General features: G+C 37.1%; 1 protein-coding gene across 1 annotated transcript in view; it reads right to left on the bottom strand.

The window, feature by feature from the left end:
• Positions 1-434: 434 nt before the first annotated feature.
• LOC306850792 (calcium permeable stress-gated cation channel 1-like) overlaps positions 435-17782 on the bottom strand; it is a 55640-nt gene continuing 38292 nt past the window's right edge. Inside the window, exons 13-23 of the mRNA XM_079386656.1 lie at positions 16926-17048; positions 13319-13472; positions 13067-13173; positions 6991-7077; positions 6180-6245; positions 5919-6081; positions 5364-5469; positions 4494-4661; positions 2882-2997; positions 2003-2077; positions 435-1795 (exon numbers count right to left, since the gene is read on the bottom strand). Of these exons, the coding sequence (XP_079242782.1) occupies positions 1571-1795; positions 2003-2077; positions 2882-2997; positions 4494-4661; positions 5364-5469; positions 5919-6081; positions 6180-6245; positions 6991-7077; positions 13067-13173; positions 13319-13472; positions 16926-17048 (1390 nt within the window). The 3' untranslated portion in view covers positions 435-1570. The remainder of the gene's footprint in view (positions 1796-2002; positions 2078-2881; positions 2998-4493; positions 4662-5363; positions 5470-5918; positions 6082-6179; positions 6246-6990; positions 7078-13066; positions 13174-13318; positions 13473-16925; positions 17049-17782) is intronic.

Here is a 17782-nt window from a genome sequence, read left to right as displayed (position 1 = left end):
CGTAAATAATCGTACTGTGTGTGAACATAACCGTATTAAGGACTCAAATACGGGACTGACAACCGTATTCTGCTGCTGTGTGAACGTGTAAGTCAAAAAGATTCACGTAACAGCCTCGAGTTCGCTCATGAATTACTATTTGAATAAGTCAGGATATTGTTCAGAGCTGCTACCAAGTTGACTCCCTTGACTCCCTCACTGAACCGCGAGTCATTTTTACAAAGCGTTACAAAGCGTAATTTTGTGGCACAAATAGTGACATACAACTGAAACAAATCTGACTAAATACAACTATTAAAACAAATCATAGTTTATATAACTCAGTTTATAATAACTGGTATTAAATGCTGAATTAGAAAGGTATGAACTCAATGACGGTGTCAACATATTGGAATTACATAATTTGTTGGCCAAAAAAGACAATGTTTAATTTTAGAAGTCAGTGTTTATTTATTTGCCTGGAGCATTAATATAATTGATTTTCCGAGCTTTATACCTCTGTAATGCTCCATAGACCATATTGTAAGTGCGTTACTGTAGAAACTGAGCGAGTTTCATTTTCCAACAGAGCTTAAGTCTTTCTGATCATTCCTTTAACATCTCTGTTTGTTGTCTTTTTTTCCCTACAAATGCCTGTGTTTTTGCACAGATTTTATTTTCAGTTCATTAAGTGAAGTCTGCTAAATTAGACTGTATATTAGTCAGCGAAAAGCTCAATTTCGAATGTCCTCACATCTCTCCCACAGACCAAACAACTGATTGAACTTCACAGGAAAGAAACAAACAAACAAATTATAGAATGAGTGCCTCATTGACTTTGAAATCTACTGTAGTGCCAATTGACTGCAGTATGCACAACATAACTGCTATTGTCACTGCAAAACAAACAATAACTGGGAGTGATTGACTCTGGTGCACACTGCAATAAAGGTTGAGGGTGTTAATAACAGTAATAATAATCTAATAATAGTAAACACATGAAAACAATGCACTCTCAGCATAATGTTGCACAATTACATACCATTGCTAAAATACAAGTACTGAATAAAAATAACCATAATAAGCACAAACTGCAACAACAGCAAAAGGATTAATAATAAGCAAATAAGATTTGGATGTCTCAACTGTTTGGAGCTATACAATGTGACTATGCATAAAAAAGTACATCGAAAAATCTGTCGAAATACAATGTTCCATGCCTCAGTCAACCAAACCACCAGACACCCATTAATGTTATTAGGGAGAAAAGAAAAATACACAAGAAAGTAGAAAGCGTAGTCCGAGCAAGAGAAGTGGCTGGTGTCGTTCTTTGACAGATCTTTGCTTTTATCCACTTCAGATACTTCTTTAGAAAGCTTGTCAAAGTCCTCAGAACTAAAACCGCCATGTCAGTGAATTCCCAACAAGATTTTCGAAGCAGTTTGCTTGGATGGCCGCAATTTGTTGTCTTTTACTCATAAATGGAGGTTGTAGAGGAAACATTTTGCAGCATAGTGCCTCTTTATCAGCCACTAGCTAAGATGAGGCATGGGGCTTGAGCGTTAGGGAGTGGGAACCGGGGGCAGGTTGGTCACTGGAAATACACAGGACTGTCCATGAGAGGGCTCGGGCAGCTGGGATCTGGCTCATCCTTGAGTTCAGTCTCCAAAGTTTCCTCCAGATCCTTCTCCTCCACTCCTTCGGCGTCACGCACTGAACTCTGGCTGTTTCCCATGGTGCCGTAGCTCTGGTGGGCCGGAGAGGGCATAGGAGTCAGGCCCAACTCTGGCTCCAACAAGACGGAGGCTATAAAAAGCTGGGGAGAGAAAGAACGAGAGGTGAGTAGGTGAACAGCATGAGTGTCATTTTTTTGTTTATGCAACATGCTACATGTGAAGTGCCTTTGACATTGTGAGTGGAAGCCTTAGAGGAGATGAGAGGAGAGAGACAAATTAATTTCATAAAGAGGACTTGAAATGAGAGTGTGATGAATGAAATGAGCTGTGACAGGATGAGCAGGTACATTAGCTGTGGTTGTGGTGGAAACGGTGCTTCTTTCCGCATCAGTGAAGCCTCCTTCTGTCGTCTGATCGGACATCTGCAACAAAACAAAATAGCAATCAGTTTTAACTGCCTGAAGATATTATTTTCCTAAATAAATCATCTTTGAGAGCTTATTTTCAAAGCCCATCTAAAATAAATTAATTTCAGTGTTTTCAAGGCGGCACTGTTAACAAATGCATCTAGTTTTTAAGGTAACAATCATAAACTTTCCTTTTTTTCAAACATAACTATGGGAGTATTCATGTATGAAACATAGATAAGCCAACTGCAAATAACAAAGTGACCCTGCATTCAAGGTATAGCTATATTTTTAGAATTTTAGCTCATGTGCTTCCTATGAATCAGAATCATGACCCTTGGTGCTAATAGGTGATATAAATCGTTCTGCAATGAAGCAAGTGACATCTTTATGAATGGGTCGTTGAATCATTCACCCAACCGATTCATTTAAAAGCACAGATTTATTTATTAACAAAACACCACTTTGTGCTGATTGGAAATGTTATGTGGCACAGTGGTTATGCTGTGGCAATTTTCATGAAATAAAGCAAAAACAGACAATATCCTCAATAGTGTGTCTAAAATTTGTTTAACTGTTGTATTGAATCAATAGTTGTTAAAACACTCTGCTTGTGTGATATTGCTTAACTATATCATATAATGTAGTGTAAATGTAATGCCCCCATGTCCTTGTTAATTTCTGAAAATGTGTTCAACTGTCATAACAATCATGTCACATTGCAACAAATCATAACTGATATTTTGCTTAATGTAAAAATACAATTCACTCATGCCCCCTGTTTCTACAAGTCATCAAGAACAAGGTTTAATCACTGACCTGATAGCTTGTTGATCTGTCAGGTCGTAGTTTTTTCAGACAGAAGCCAAAGCAGGAGAAGGCAATACAGCACAAGAGAGTTATGAAAGTGAACAGACTGATGGGCTGCATTGGACCTGCACAAGAGATAAATCATGAGGTTTTGCTTTTATATGGGACAGAGCAGGAGACCTGATCTTGTGGTCTTGGTCTTAAGATTTCTCAAGACCACATAAGCATGGTCTTGATCTGGGCCTGGGTCTCATTACTAGTCTCTTGGTTTGGGTCTGGTTCTGGAAATGTAATTTTTTTATACACTGCCCTCCAAAAGTTTGGAAACGCCCTAGAAAAGTGGGGTTTTGGACAATATTGGCATGAATCCTTTTTCATTTGTGATAATTTTGCACTGATAAGGGACAACACAAACTACAAAAACATATTTTATTACATAAACAGTTTATACATAGAAAAAACTTTTTCGATTCATCAAAATATCCAGCATTAGCAGCTATTACAGCGCTGCATAATCGGGGCATCCGAGCCGTCAGTTTATTCAAACATTGACTTGATGCTGTATATTACTCCAAGCCTCCTGTAGGATTGCCCAAAGATGATTCACACCGGTTGGACACTTCTTACGGACATCACGGTCCAGTTCCTCCCATAGTAGCTCAATTGGGTTGAGGTCGGGTGATTGGGGAGGCCATTCCATGACAGACATGATGCCAGCTGACTGTTTCCTTTCCAAATACGATTTGCACAGCTTGGAAGTGTGCTTGGGGTCATTGTTTTGTTGGAAGGTTTAGGAAGGTTTCCAAACTTTTAGAGGGCAGTGTATGTACTTAGACAAGACCACAGTCTTGACTGCAATTTCCCAAAAAAATGAAATTATCTCAGGCAAAGGTCAGCAAAGTATCTTCACCATTACAGTGATTTTGCAAGGATTTTCATGACTCTAATTAGCTACTGTCAAAGTATTTATTGTGTAATAATTTCCACACTTTCTCCTTTCTAGTTCATTGTAAATGGACAGTCTGAATCTGAGCATTGGTGCTTAGATATTGGTCTGGATTTAGGCCTGGAGTGGTCTAGTCTTGTTCCAAGCTGGGGTCTTAAGGGGTCTGGTCTGGGTCTTGGAGTGACTGTTGTCTCGACTCCAAATGAACATGTATTCTACAGTAAAACATGAACACTTTCTAATGTCGGCATTAGAGCATTTTTTTTCATCCATAGTTCAGTCATTCTAGTAATGTTTTTAATTGGCATTTCTTTTATAATCTGATAGAAAAGCCTTGGATTTATTTGGAACATTTTCAGAAATAAAGGTACAAAAGATGTCACTGGGGCCATACCTTTTTAATGTGGTTTGGTTATATATTTAACAAAGAAAAACATTTAATGCAAGTATAACCTGGTACTTACAGAATTTTATAGAAAATAACAGATTCAACTACGGTATCTGAAAATATGCACATGATCCAGCCAGACATACTCAAGACCAAACTGAAACTCATAGGACTGAGAATGGAGAAATAGATAGGTAGTGTATTTAATGGCATTTCTTGTTATTGTAATCTGAGGAGGCACATGCCCCATATATTTGATTAGGCATGATATTTCTGTGTGAACCTACCCAGTCTGAGCACAGAGAAGAACAGCAGCCAGAACATGCAGAGAATGGGCGCCACCACCACTTGACTGATGGCGGCCGAATGGATCCGCTGGCTGAGCTTTGTGGGTAAATAGGCATAGTAGATATTATAGCGATCTACCATATGCTTCAGCACAAGGTACAGCAACCCTGCAAAATAACCAGAGCTGGAGTTATCAAATAATCTTTGATCCTCCTAAATACTGTCAATTTTAAAAAGTGCTTTTCCGATGGCTCAGTAGCAATGCTTTGCAGGTAAAGTCATTTTGTATGAAGTGTTCCTGACCTTGTATGCTACCGCACAGGTATAATATTTATATATTTACCTGTTTACATAGACTACATGTGAGTGCAAGATGCCAAATGAATTCAGAACTAAGTGAAAAATCATGATGATGGATGTCAGTCTATAGTAAATAAACAGTCATGGTGTGTATTGGTGACAGAACAGGCGTGGAGTGGGCGTCTGGATCTCGGCTAGACGGGTCGGAGCGTCTGGAAGACTACAGCGGGTTCGCACCTAGCGGCCATGTCACACCGTGATACTGAGATGCTGTTGGAGATACGGCTCAGACGCCCACACACTGACTGAGGACGGGAACAAGGTACTAGAACACACACGGAGGCAGAAATCAAGACTGACAGAAAGAAAAAAGAGAGCTGTGGGTAGAAAGGAACAGAAAAAATGAGAGGAAAAGAAAAACACCACACAAATGGTGCAGTGGAGATGATACATAAATTGATTTGGAGTGCAAATTGGGAGGAAAGAGGAAATTAGGGAGCAGAAAAAGAAGTACTAAAAGAAAAGTCTGTTTTTTGTAAAATAAAACCCCTAAAATTACGCAGACTCACCAAAAGGTACAATGATGGGGCAGGTGATGCTGTAGGTCATACTGACTGAAAATATGCACATGGTCCAGGCATATTCAAGACCAAACTGAAACTCATAGGCCTGACTCTGACGATGAGAATGGAGAAACAGGTTGTTAGTGTATTTACTGCTGTTTGTGGTGCTTGACAAATCACTATGAACAGTCTTTGTATGGAAAAGAGCTGTGGGAAAGATTCTTCAAATATTCTTCTTTAGTTTAACAGTGTATGCATATACGTGTATGATGGTAAACAATATTAAGCAGCAAAACTGTTTTCAGACTTCATAATAAGAAATGTTTCTTTAGAAAAAATCATATTAAAAAGTTTTTTGAAGGTTCATGTGACACTGAAGACTGCAGTAATGATGCAGAAAATTCAGTTTTGCAATGACAGACATATTAAATAGACAACAGTTATTTAAAATTGTAGTAATTTACTGTTTTTACTACATTTGATAAGATAAAATTGATCAAATTAACAAAGCCTTCAGCTATAAGAGACTTCATACACTATTCACTGTATGGACTCACTCACTCTTTTAACGTGGATGCGTTCAGCTTTAGATTTGGCAAAGCAAAGGCGAAGAGAGTACACCAGAAGAGCAGGAATACGCAGAAGCTCCATAGCCGTTCCGATCAGACTGGACGTGATCACGTAGTTCACAAAAAAAGCTCCGTTATCAGGCAAAAACACACATCTGAGGGGATAAAACAAAGTGGATGTAGGTCTCAACAAACTGTGCATGTCTAGTTGGTTAATTAAATTAACCAACAGCTATAGATTTAGACAACTTACTGAAACTTTACATCTGTTTCATCTAGGAAGTGGATGTCAAAAAGCCACCTGAAGAACAAATCCAGGCTGGGGAGCAGACAAGAAGATATATAATGTATAATAATGTACATTAATACACCGTGGCTACCAAAAGTTTTTGTACACTTTAAACTTTTTTAATGCCAGTATTTGTTCAGTTTCTATTTACTAACTGGTTTTAAGGAGATTTATATAGATGTATGAAGTAATTTCCCCTCAAATGCACACATTTCCTAGCAGAGGAATTTGAACATTATATGAATATGATCGACTAATGTTTTTATTTTTATATTTTATTGTTTTTATAATGTTCTAAGTGTTTGGATACTATCTGATAGCCTATATCTATTGTTTTATGTTGTGTGAGTTAAAATATATGCTTGCTATAAATTAAACATTTTAAAAATGAAGTTCATAAAAAAATGAATCTTTTATTATAAACATGTCTTCAGTTTGTGAGTTAAAATTTATTTTGATATTTTTATGGGGATCAAATTCAAACATGTTTAGGTGGTGTAACTGTCTGGGGATTGTAAAAAAGAAAACTGCCTCATTAAAAGACTGAAATTCTTTACAAAAAAAATAAATGTTGGCATAATTGGGACATCATTGTTTATCATTGACCCACATACATACATAGTACCGTATTTAAAGGAAAACATGTTATTTTGAGACAAAATGACATGTTTCAGAAAACAGGATATTACCCAAAAGCTGTATTTTTTGCTTGAAGTGCTTTTATTGACGTTATTATAGCCTATAATTACTGTATTTCTGATTATAGGATGTTTACCTGGATAGACCCAGTGATGGTAGAATGATTACCATGAAGACAAGAAGTAAAAAGCATTTGTGCATGGTGACCCGATTCTCACCGGACCTGAAAGAGACACACATAATAATAAAATTCAACTGATTTCACCTGAACACAAACAACTAGAATAAATATATTAAATTAAAAAAACAAACACATTTTGCGTTTTTATTTTTTTAACATGATTTATTATTCCTTTCTCTTCAATTTTCACACCAGTTCTTCTACTAGACAGACAAATCAACAGAAAACACAATTCTTGCCTCAAGTGACATATTTCATGGTTAAAAAAATTTAAATGTATTTAAGTAAATATTAAATTTGATTTTATGTTGACTTGTGCACATTAATAATCAGTGTTTCCAGTGGAAATACAACAGATACTCAATTGCTGCATGTTCTGCAGTTGCACAATACAGAGGGTTTGATCCACATGAACTATAATGTGACTCTGTGAAAGACGCCGCCAGTGTGCATATGATTATTCCCTTGTTGTGATCACTATGACAACAAGCCTGGAGAGGCAAGCGGAGAGAGTAAGAGAGAGGGACACCATGTAAACGTGTTGTGCATGGGTGGGTGGGAGACTGGGTTGGGGGTTGTTCTGCAGTTATGCAATATGTTTGTGCGCTGATATGAACATGTTTATGCAATAGATTTAAGCTGCATTGCAAATTCAACTACCAATAGCACAAACCTTTACTATTCATTGGGACACCATATTTTTTATAAAAATCATGTATATGTTGTATGACTTATTGTATGACTTATTTTATTTATTGATTAATGTCTTAGAGTTGTTTTTTTTACTTTTCTTGTTTATTTTGCCATACAATGCAAGTCACTGCAAACCAAAACAGGCATATAGGCTTGGAATGACTTGAGGATGAATAAATGATGACAGAAGTTAATTTTTTTAATGAACAATTCCATTTATGTATGTGTTGATAAATGTGTATGTGTGAGGAATGTCTTCCTAAATATATTAGGAAGGGGAAAAAGAACTTAAGATGAAGCTGCTTCATGAATTTATTATAAATGTGTGTACAATATTCATAGTTATGAATCAAGCAACACCTTCCCCAATTCTCATTACCACAATGCAAGAAATACCCATTCTCACTATTTTAATGTAAATAATAATATATTTAACTTATTTTTATGCATTATGGTAATATTTTTACTGCCTTTAATTTGTCAATTTAAGTATTAAACTTACTGTATATTAAAGATAAAATATGAAATATTACAAATGAGTAGGCTATTTGAAATAAATTATTTTGTCATTTCTAATATATATACATGACTGTCCTGTCTTGTGTTTTGTTTTGCTCCCCATGTGCCTTCTTTGCTCAAATATCTCCCTCTATGTCCTTATTTGGTTTTTCCTTTTCCTGTTCTTGTTTGGTCCTAATTAGTTATCATTTGTTTCCAGATGTGTCCCATTCATCTCCTCGTTTAGTTTGGATTATTTAAACCCAGTGTCTTTCTATGTCCAGCATCTGGTATTGTTCGTCAGTCCTCTCTCTATGTGTGTGTTCCTGCCTGATTTGAAGAATAAAGACTGTTTGTTAATTCTCCTTCAACTCCGCGCTCCTTTGTCTCCCCGTCTCCTACACAGTAGGCAGATTGTGACAGAATACCGGACCTAACAAGATGACAGCGGCTGAAGACAGGCTTTGGTGTCTGTGGCAGGGTGGTCGGGAGTTGGAAAGGTATGTAGAGGAGTCCAACAAGGTGAGCTGGTTCAACGCCGCGCTATGTGTCTGTTTTCGACTGGGGCTGAATGATGTAATCGGCTGCAATCTTCCCATGTACAGTTTTTCCCTGATCGAGCTGGTTAATCATGTTCTCTATTTAAATGGTGTAAGTCTCGAAGTAGAAGAGATTTAGAGCGATCATCATTTAGTCCCTCCCGAAAACCACTGGGCCTCGCCAGCTCACCCCTCACCAGGATCCTCCACATACCTGGCCAAATGTTCCGACCACCCTTCTCCTCCCAGTACTGTCTCTGTCCTCAGCCCAGAAACGCCAGGCGTCACCCAATCAAGTCTGCAGGTTGATCCTCAGTCAAGTCTGCCGGCTGTTCCTAAATCAAGTTCGCAGGCCACCGCTGTCTCAGTAAGGGCTCCTGATTCAGAGTTAAGCCCAGGGAGGGCTCCTGATTCTTTACTTAGCCCAGGACGGGCTCCTTATCCCCAGTTAAGCCCAAGAAGTGTGGCTCCGCCATGGCCTCCCGAGTCTCCTGATCCGCCATGGCCTCCCGAGTCTCCTGATCCGTCATGGCTGCCCGAGCTCCCTGCTCTGCCGTGGGTCCTGGAATGGGGGCCACCCTGGAGGCCTTCCATCCAGTCACCCTGTCCCTTGAGGCCTCCAGAGCGCCCACCTCCCTTCCCCGTTGGATGTTATACGGCGCGGGACGTGTCTTCCAGGAGGGGGGAGTGATGTCAGACTTGTGTCTTGTGTTTTGTTTTGCTGCCGATGTGCCTAATTGTAATCCTAATTAGTTATCATTTGTTTCCAGCTGTGTCCCATTCATCTTCTTGTTTAGTTCTGATTATTTAAGCCCAGGGCTTAATTTGTGCCGGATCCGGATCTGGCACCTCCGAAATCCGATCCGGTACCTCATTTTGTCGGATCCCCCCTCCTCATGCGCCAATGAAAGACATTTGTGCTGACCTATAATGTGCATAATATGAAAAATCCTCTATAATGACCGTGCTTGCGGCACATCTGCATTTGAAATAAATAACCTGAGCACGCAAAAGACGCAACATGTGAACTGCTCTGCTCTCACAAGACATAATGCACAGATCCGCTTTGAGAGGGTGAAAGACAGAAGACGCGTCCAGCTGAATCACTCACCAAAACATGCAAGCTGCCCATACCATATGCACTTATACACCCCTATACCATCAGAGATGCTGGCTTTTGAACTGAATACTGAAAACATGCTGGAAGGTCTCCCTCCTCTTTAGCACGGAGGACACGGAGTCTGTGATTTCCAACAAGAATGTCAAATTTGGACTCGTCTGACCATAGAACACTTTTCCACTTTGAAACAGTCCATTTTAAATAAGCCTTGGCCCACAGGACACGACGGCGCTTCTGGACCATGTTCACATATGGCTTCCTTTTTGCATGACAGAGCTTTAGTTGGCATCTGCAGATGGCACGGCAGATTGTGTTTAACGACAGTGGTTTCTGGAAGTATTCCTGGGCCCATTTAGTAATGTCAATGGCAGAATCATGCCGATGAGTGATGCAGTGTCGTCTGAGGGCCCAAAGACCTTGCCCGTGGCCTTGTCCCTTACGCACAGAGATTTCTCCAGTTTCTCTGAATCTTTTGATGATGTTATGCATTGTAGATTAGGGGTGTGCAATATTGAAAAAAAAAAAGATATCTTGATATTTTTGGGGATTTTTTCGATAATGATAATCAGACAATATTTTACAGACTGTGTTATGGTGCTGATATCTGACTACCGTGGACAGCTGCAGTTTTTGATATTCTTCATATTCTGTGAGGTCAGTAAACATCAGTGATAGAAATTAATCTTTTCATATAAGTTTAAATAGATTTTTACCTTTTATGGGCAATTTTACTTTTAAAAAAGCCATTTTTCTAAAAGTGTGCAACTTCTGAGTCAAATTGTTATATTTAATCAGTCAATTAGAATAATAAGACATTTAGGCTGTTACCAAACAAATGAAACCAGTATCAACAAAATTAATCTTTGCAGAAGTTGCATCTGAATGGCATTTAGATGCATTTACACGCTGTTTAATGCAGCTCAGAGGGACATGGAGTGCTTTAACCTGCAGTTACAAATGCATAATATTTTGATATTTTAAACATAAAACATTGAATACTGATATTTTAAATTATTTAAAAATTAAAAGATGCTTTGAATGTGAAATTAAAACCACCAGTAGGTGGCAGCTATTCACTGTTAATAAGTGAGTCATTGCCACTGAACCGAATCATTTAAACCGTTGATTCATTCAGGAACAAAACATATGGTCATGTTGCTCAGAGACGCAAAACAGTGCTGTAGCTGTTTGGAATATTTTTTTTGTTGGCGAAATGGAGCAAAAACAGGCAATATGTTGTCTAAAACGTAAGTCTCAATATTAAATTATTGTTTATTGAACTGTTGTATAATATCAATATCACATTTGTAATCATGCTTATTTTTTAAGAAAAATCAGTACTCTTTGTGTGATATTAACTATATGAAATTATATATATATATATATATATAAATGTGTATATATATACTGTATATATACATTTTCAGCCCCATATCTTGAATTTTGTGATCATTCTTAGTGCATTTTATTAGACTGAATCATGCAGTGAAAGAGCACACTCTAAATGCATACGTGGTGCTCTAGTCTAGACTTCATCACGTAATGTAAGCGTGCACTCCGTAGGTGTTTTGTTTGGTTTTTGCAAAATACTCGATAATGTCAAATTACATATCGTTAAAACAACAATTACGATATTATAACAGACTATATATATTGCACACCCCTACTGTAGATGATGAGATTTGCAAAGCCTTTGCAATTTGACGTTGAGGAACGTTGTTTTTAAAGTTTTCCACATTCTTTTTACACACTTTCACAGATTGGAGAGCCTCTGCCCATCTTTACTTCTGAGAGACTCTCTAAGACATCCTTTTTATAGCTAATCATGTTACAGACCTGATGTCAGTTAACTTAATTAGTTGCTAGATGTTCTCCCAGCTGAATCTTTTCAAAATTTCTTGCTTTTTCAGCCCTTTGTTGCCCCCATGCCAACTTTTTTTAGACCTGTAGCAGGCATCAAATTTGAAATGCGCTCATTTAGTGGATAAAAGTGTAAAATTTCTCTGTTTAAACATTTATATTCTCATTGTTCTATTGTGAATAAAATATTGGCTCATGTGATTTGAAAGTTTTTTTTAGTTTTCATTTTATTTAAAGTTAAAAAAATATATTTAAGTCATGTTTAAGTTTAGATTAAATATATATTTAATCCTGAAAAAGTATCACAGAAATATTAAGCATTACAAATATTAAGCAGCATAAGTGTTTGCACATAATAAAATAATAAGAAATGTTTATTGAGCACCAAATCAAATATGATTTATGAAGGATCATGTGACACTGAAGACTGGAGTAATTATATTTAAAAATTCAGCTCTGCCATCACAGGAATAAATTACATTTTAAAATATATTAATAATAATATTTTAAAATATTTAAAATTTGACTGTATTTTTGACCAAATAATTGCAGCATTTGTGAGCATAAGACACCTACCTTTAAAAAAAAAAATAATAATTATTATTATTTTTCATAATTATATTTACAGTACAAATCATTCACTTTAAAGGTGGGGTAAGTGATTTATGGTAGCCAATGCTGATATTTGAAATCTCCAAAACAAACACGCCCCTACCTCAAAAGGGTCTTGCCCTTATTTTGATAGCTCTGCCCCACACATAAGTACACAACCCAGGCAACAACTGGTTCGGTGAATCAAAGCAAAACTCATTATAATCAGTGATGCTGTCTACACTGGATGCCGCGACACAACAAATCCGACAGTAAACTGCTGCCGCGTTCTATTTATGACATATTGACACAAATTTCAAATGATTTTCAACGGTCGGGTCCAATGTAGACAGACTTTAGCAGTTGCGGCGTGGCGTCCGGTGTATACACGGTGTAAGCCTTCTTTTGTTCCGCAGACGTTTTCCTCTTTTGTTTTTTATCCATCATCTCTATTATCCATTATCCGTCGTCGCTCGGCTTGGCTAATTGTCTGTCATGTGCACTGATGAGTGCTCCGGAGTCTGGATCATGAGTAGACACGCCCCTTACTGCTGATTGGCTACAAGTTTGTTTTGCTACTGGGCCCGACTCAGTTTTCTAAAGCGTATTTGAAAATTTACACACAAATTACAGGAATGTATAATTGAGTAAAAAGACCTCCCTGTAGTTCTCTCACATTTATACACAGACTAGACAAGTTTAAAGTCAGACGGAGGAAACAGCATCATACCTGGTCCAGTGGTATTCAAAAAAAGATGAATAGTACACAATGAAGGGCAGGAGAATGGAAAAGGCCCACAGGAGCAGGGTGGGGATGAACTGGGTAATTACTGGGTTCTAGACAGTAGAAGACAGTAAAAGATCAAATTCAAAACATTCAACTTCCGAAAACAACACAAAAAAGCACTTTCAGTTTTATTTTGCATTCTAATGTGGCGTAATACAGCCGGACAGTTATAAAAAGGCTTTGATGGTCACTGACCCTTAAGCTTTCAACTGGCCGAGTGACGTTGAACTTGTCCATAGTGTTTACAATGATAGCAGGGGTTGTGAGAAAGAAGAGCAAGAGGAAGAGCAGAATGTTGAGCAGGACGCAGCGGAGCCACCAGCGAGAACCGCACACTGACAGATTTTCCCTGGAAGAACACAGGCACCAATCAACACGACAAGGTCTTAGCTACAGTTACAGGACAGACAGTGTGTGCTCTCCAAGACTAAGTGGGATGTTCAGCTACAATTACATAAACGGGAAGGTTTTTGCTGGAAAACCCAGGCTAAGCTGGTCAGCTGGTCTCCATAACTGACCAAACTGGTGTTCAGCTGGTTTAGCTAGTCAGCCATCTGGTCTTCCAGATCAAAACTACCCCAAACCCTTCTAAAACCAGCAAAGTGTCATAAATCCCTCTGAAACAAGCTTAGGCCAGTTAAAGCTTTTTCTTTTTTTTTATTGGTGACTATGGAAAAGTTTCTACTCTTGGCCCTGTAAAGCCTGACATATGAAATAATAGTCTGAAAAAAATTATATTTTAAAATGGAATAAAAAGTTGTTTTTGTTCAGTATAATATTTTATACATCAGGATTTTACAGCTCATATAGCATGATATAGAAAACTCGAGGAGGGAAAAAACAGCTAAATTCAGTGCCAAATGGGGCAAAAATATGCTATTTGATGCAGTTGCTGATAATTACATGGTCATAAAGCTATATATATATATATATATATATATTATATATACATTTACATTACATTTATGCATTTAGCAGACGCTTTTATCCAAAGCGACTTACATTACATTCAAGTTACAGTTTATACATTTTTATCAGCTCTTGCTTTCCCTGGGAATCGAACCCATGATCTTGGCGTTGCTAGCGCCATGCTCTACCATTTGAGCTATACTGTATATATATATATATATATATATACTGCATTAACTGACATGAACTAACAATGAACAACGCAATGTAATTTAATCTTTGTTAATGTTATTTAATCAAAATGTTCATGTTCATGGAAATTCACAGTACATTACGTTACGTTAACAGGTACACATTTAAATTTTAATAATGTATTAGTGAATTTTAAATTTAGTATTAACTGAGATTAATAAATGATATATTGTTCATGATAGCTAATATAGTTAAAGAGATAGTTCACCCAAAAATGTAGTTCACCCAAAAATGAAAATTCTGTCATTAATTACTCACCCAAATCCAAGACCTTCATTCATCTTTGGAACACAAATTAAGATATTTTTGATGCATTCTGAGAGCTCTCTGACACTCTGTAGACAGCAAGGATCCTTACACGATCAAGGCTCAGAAACGTAGCAAGGAGATCATTAAATAATCCATGTGACATTAGTGATTCAACTGTAATTTTATGAAGCTACGAGAATACTTTTTGTGTGCAAAGAAAACAAAAATAATGACTTTATTCAACAATTTGTCTCCTCCGTGTCTCTCTATAGTATAGTGCCATTTTGGAGAGTATCACATACGTAACGACGTATGCAACGTATGTACATGGATATGTTGTTTACGTTCAGATCAAAGCATGAACAATGTAAAAAGCGTATCCGCGTACAGTACTGCTGACACAGAACAGCATATGTTGTTTACGTATGTGATACTCTCCAAAATGGCGCTAGGGAGACATGGAGGAGGAGTCGAATTGTTGAATAAAGCTGTTATTTTTGTTTTCTTTGCACACAAAAAGTATTCTCGTAGCCTCGTAAAATTACGGTTGAATCACTGATGTCACATGGATTTTTTTACCGATCTCCTTGATATGTTTCTGAGCCTTGATCATGTTAATGCCATTGCTGTCTATGGGAGGGTCAGAGAGCTCTCGGAATGCATCCAAAATTTCTTAATTTGTGTTCTGAAAATGAATCGCGTCTGGTCTCGTACTGTATCGCGTATCTTGTCAGTGTGTGCACTTGCTTGGCCATTTTTAGTGATTAATAGGAAAGTGGGTTCAAGCGCCAGCAGAAGGCAGTGTAATGAAGTGGTCTTTAAGAGAAGCAGTCTATCAGCGGAAGTTTAAAATCAGCTCGTAAGTGTATTTACTTGTCTCAGTGTTTAGCGCATTTGCCGTTGCTAGGAAACGCTTATTTTTATTTACTATGTTGAGAGGTGCTGAAAATCGCGTTTGGTCTCGTACTGTATCGCGTATCTTGTCAGTGTGTGCACTTGCTTGGCCATTTTTAGTTGATAAACAGGAAAGTGGGTCCAGCTGAATTGAAATGGTGATTTGTTGGATTGGTATAAAAAAGGTTATTATACCGCGGCAGCCGTCGTGTGAAGCCCTCCTAGTGTGAAGACCGAAGAGTGTAAAGATCATCGACTCTACCGCGCGACTCACCGGGCAGGGACACCGGCAAGGGATAGAAGTATCGCTTTTTATTTTTGTTTTTTAATTTATATGTTTATTATTGAAATGTTGTTATATGCATGTGTCAATTTTATTTAATTTCTTTATTTTCTTAAATATGTGGGTATATAGTATTTATAGAGTTGTAACTTTTAGTTTTAGTTACTTTTTCTTATTTGTAAGTCGCTTTGGACAAAAGCGTCTGCTAAATGACAAAAGTAAAGTAAGTAAGTAAAAGTAATGAATGAAGGTCTTCCAGGTTTGGAACGACATGAGGGTGAGTAATTAATGACAGAATTTTCATTTTTGGGTGAACTATGCCTTTAATGTTAAAAAACTGAAACCTTGTTGTAAACTGTTAACATTTTTTTCCCCCTATATAATGATAGTAAATGAGGTCCAGTGTTGTTTTGAACCCCTTTGACTTTCAGTAAATAAAATATCTTCTGTTGTATCTCATATTGTGCCCCACAAAAGAAAAAATATCATTTTTGGTGAACTGTCACTTTAAGTAATAGCAATGCACATGAAAGGCATAACAATGAGAATGAGGTTTATACATAAAATGCAAACAAATACCTTTCAAAAGTAATTGTTTCCACTGAATCGTTTTCCAAAATTGCAAAACCATTTACTCTATAAATGCAGTGATACAAAACATCACGGGCTACACTGAACTGGAAAACATTCACACTTCAATAAATTGTTTTAATAAGAAGCAAACATGCTACAACATTAGAGCTTATATCCATAAAAAAGAAAGTCCCAAATTCAGACAAACGCATAGACACACACACACACACACACACACACACACTTGTCCAGTCAAGAAGAAAGACAGGCTGACACTGTCCCCCCACACACACACCCACACACACTCACACTCACTCAATATATGATTCTCAACACATATTATGTAAGAGATATAATGGCTTTCACAGTGGCTGTCTAGGCACACACTCAGATTGAGACTTAATTAATCCAATTGCATCTCTCAAATCCAAGTGTAATGGCCTGGAACAAAGCATGTCATGAAAAATATATATGACTTCAGCTTGCAGATCACTGTATACTTAGTAAACGTTAAATAAAACATCATATAAAACATTGTAAATCCAGATGATTTCATAGAAGAAAAAACAACACTGCGGTTATTCCTATACTTTTTTTTTGTTTCAAGATATAGTTGTTGATGTGGCTATCGTTTCGACTTACCAGATGATGTCATTAGGGGCCGGGGCGTAAGAAACACCCCACTGATGGGACTGCACTACTGTGGTAATGCTGGACTGCTGGGGTCTGTGGCGGCAGCGAGCTCGGCTGTAGTCTTTCACAATGCTACAGAAACATGAGCAGAGTTTAAATATATTTAAGCAATAAGGCACGAGAGAACATGTGAATATATATATATATATATATATATATATATATATATATATATATATATATATACTGTATGTATATAGTCTATTCAGTAGACTACTAAATTACTATAATGTGGTTTTTAACATACTGTATTGACCAGACAAAAGCAAGGACCAGAATGAACTGTTTATATTTATATATCTTTGTTTATTATGTCATACTATATAAAGGCTGTTATAGGTTGCAAAAGTTTGGTAGGAAGGAGTTTAATAGCTGTTTAACATATTTGATTTGCTCTACGTACCGTATGTGTGTTGATCAATGTTTATATATGAAGCGATAATTTCAGAACTGCTCAATTCATATGGATTACTTTTACGATGTCTTTGTGAACTTTTTGAAGCATAAAAGTTTGGGTGAATAGGACTTTCACTGAAGGGAGAGAAATCTGACAGATTCCATTCAAAATACCATTTTTAGATGTTTTGAAGATGAATAAAAGTGTTTTGGGTATGCAGACAAGAGAGTGAGTAAATGATAAACTTATTTTTGGGTGAACTATCCCTTTAATAATAGTAAGTTTAAACTTTTTTCATAGGTAAAATAATTAACATTTTGCAGATTCTGATAGGGGGATGTAAACTCTTGACCTCAACTGTAGCTGTCAGCAAATGTGCTTCATGTTAACCTTTTTATTAAAAATACTT

Source organism: Barbus barbus, assembly GCF_936440315.1.
Source record: "Barbus barbus genome assembly, chromosome: 30".
Classification (NCBI taxonomy): Eukaryota; Metazoa; Chordata; class Actinopteri; order Cypriniformes; family Cyprinidae; genus Barbus; species Barbus barbus.
The sequence above is the reverse complement of the archived record's forward strand: the minus strand, read 5'-3'. Positions and strand labels throughout refer to the sequence as shown.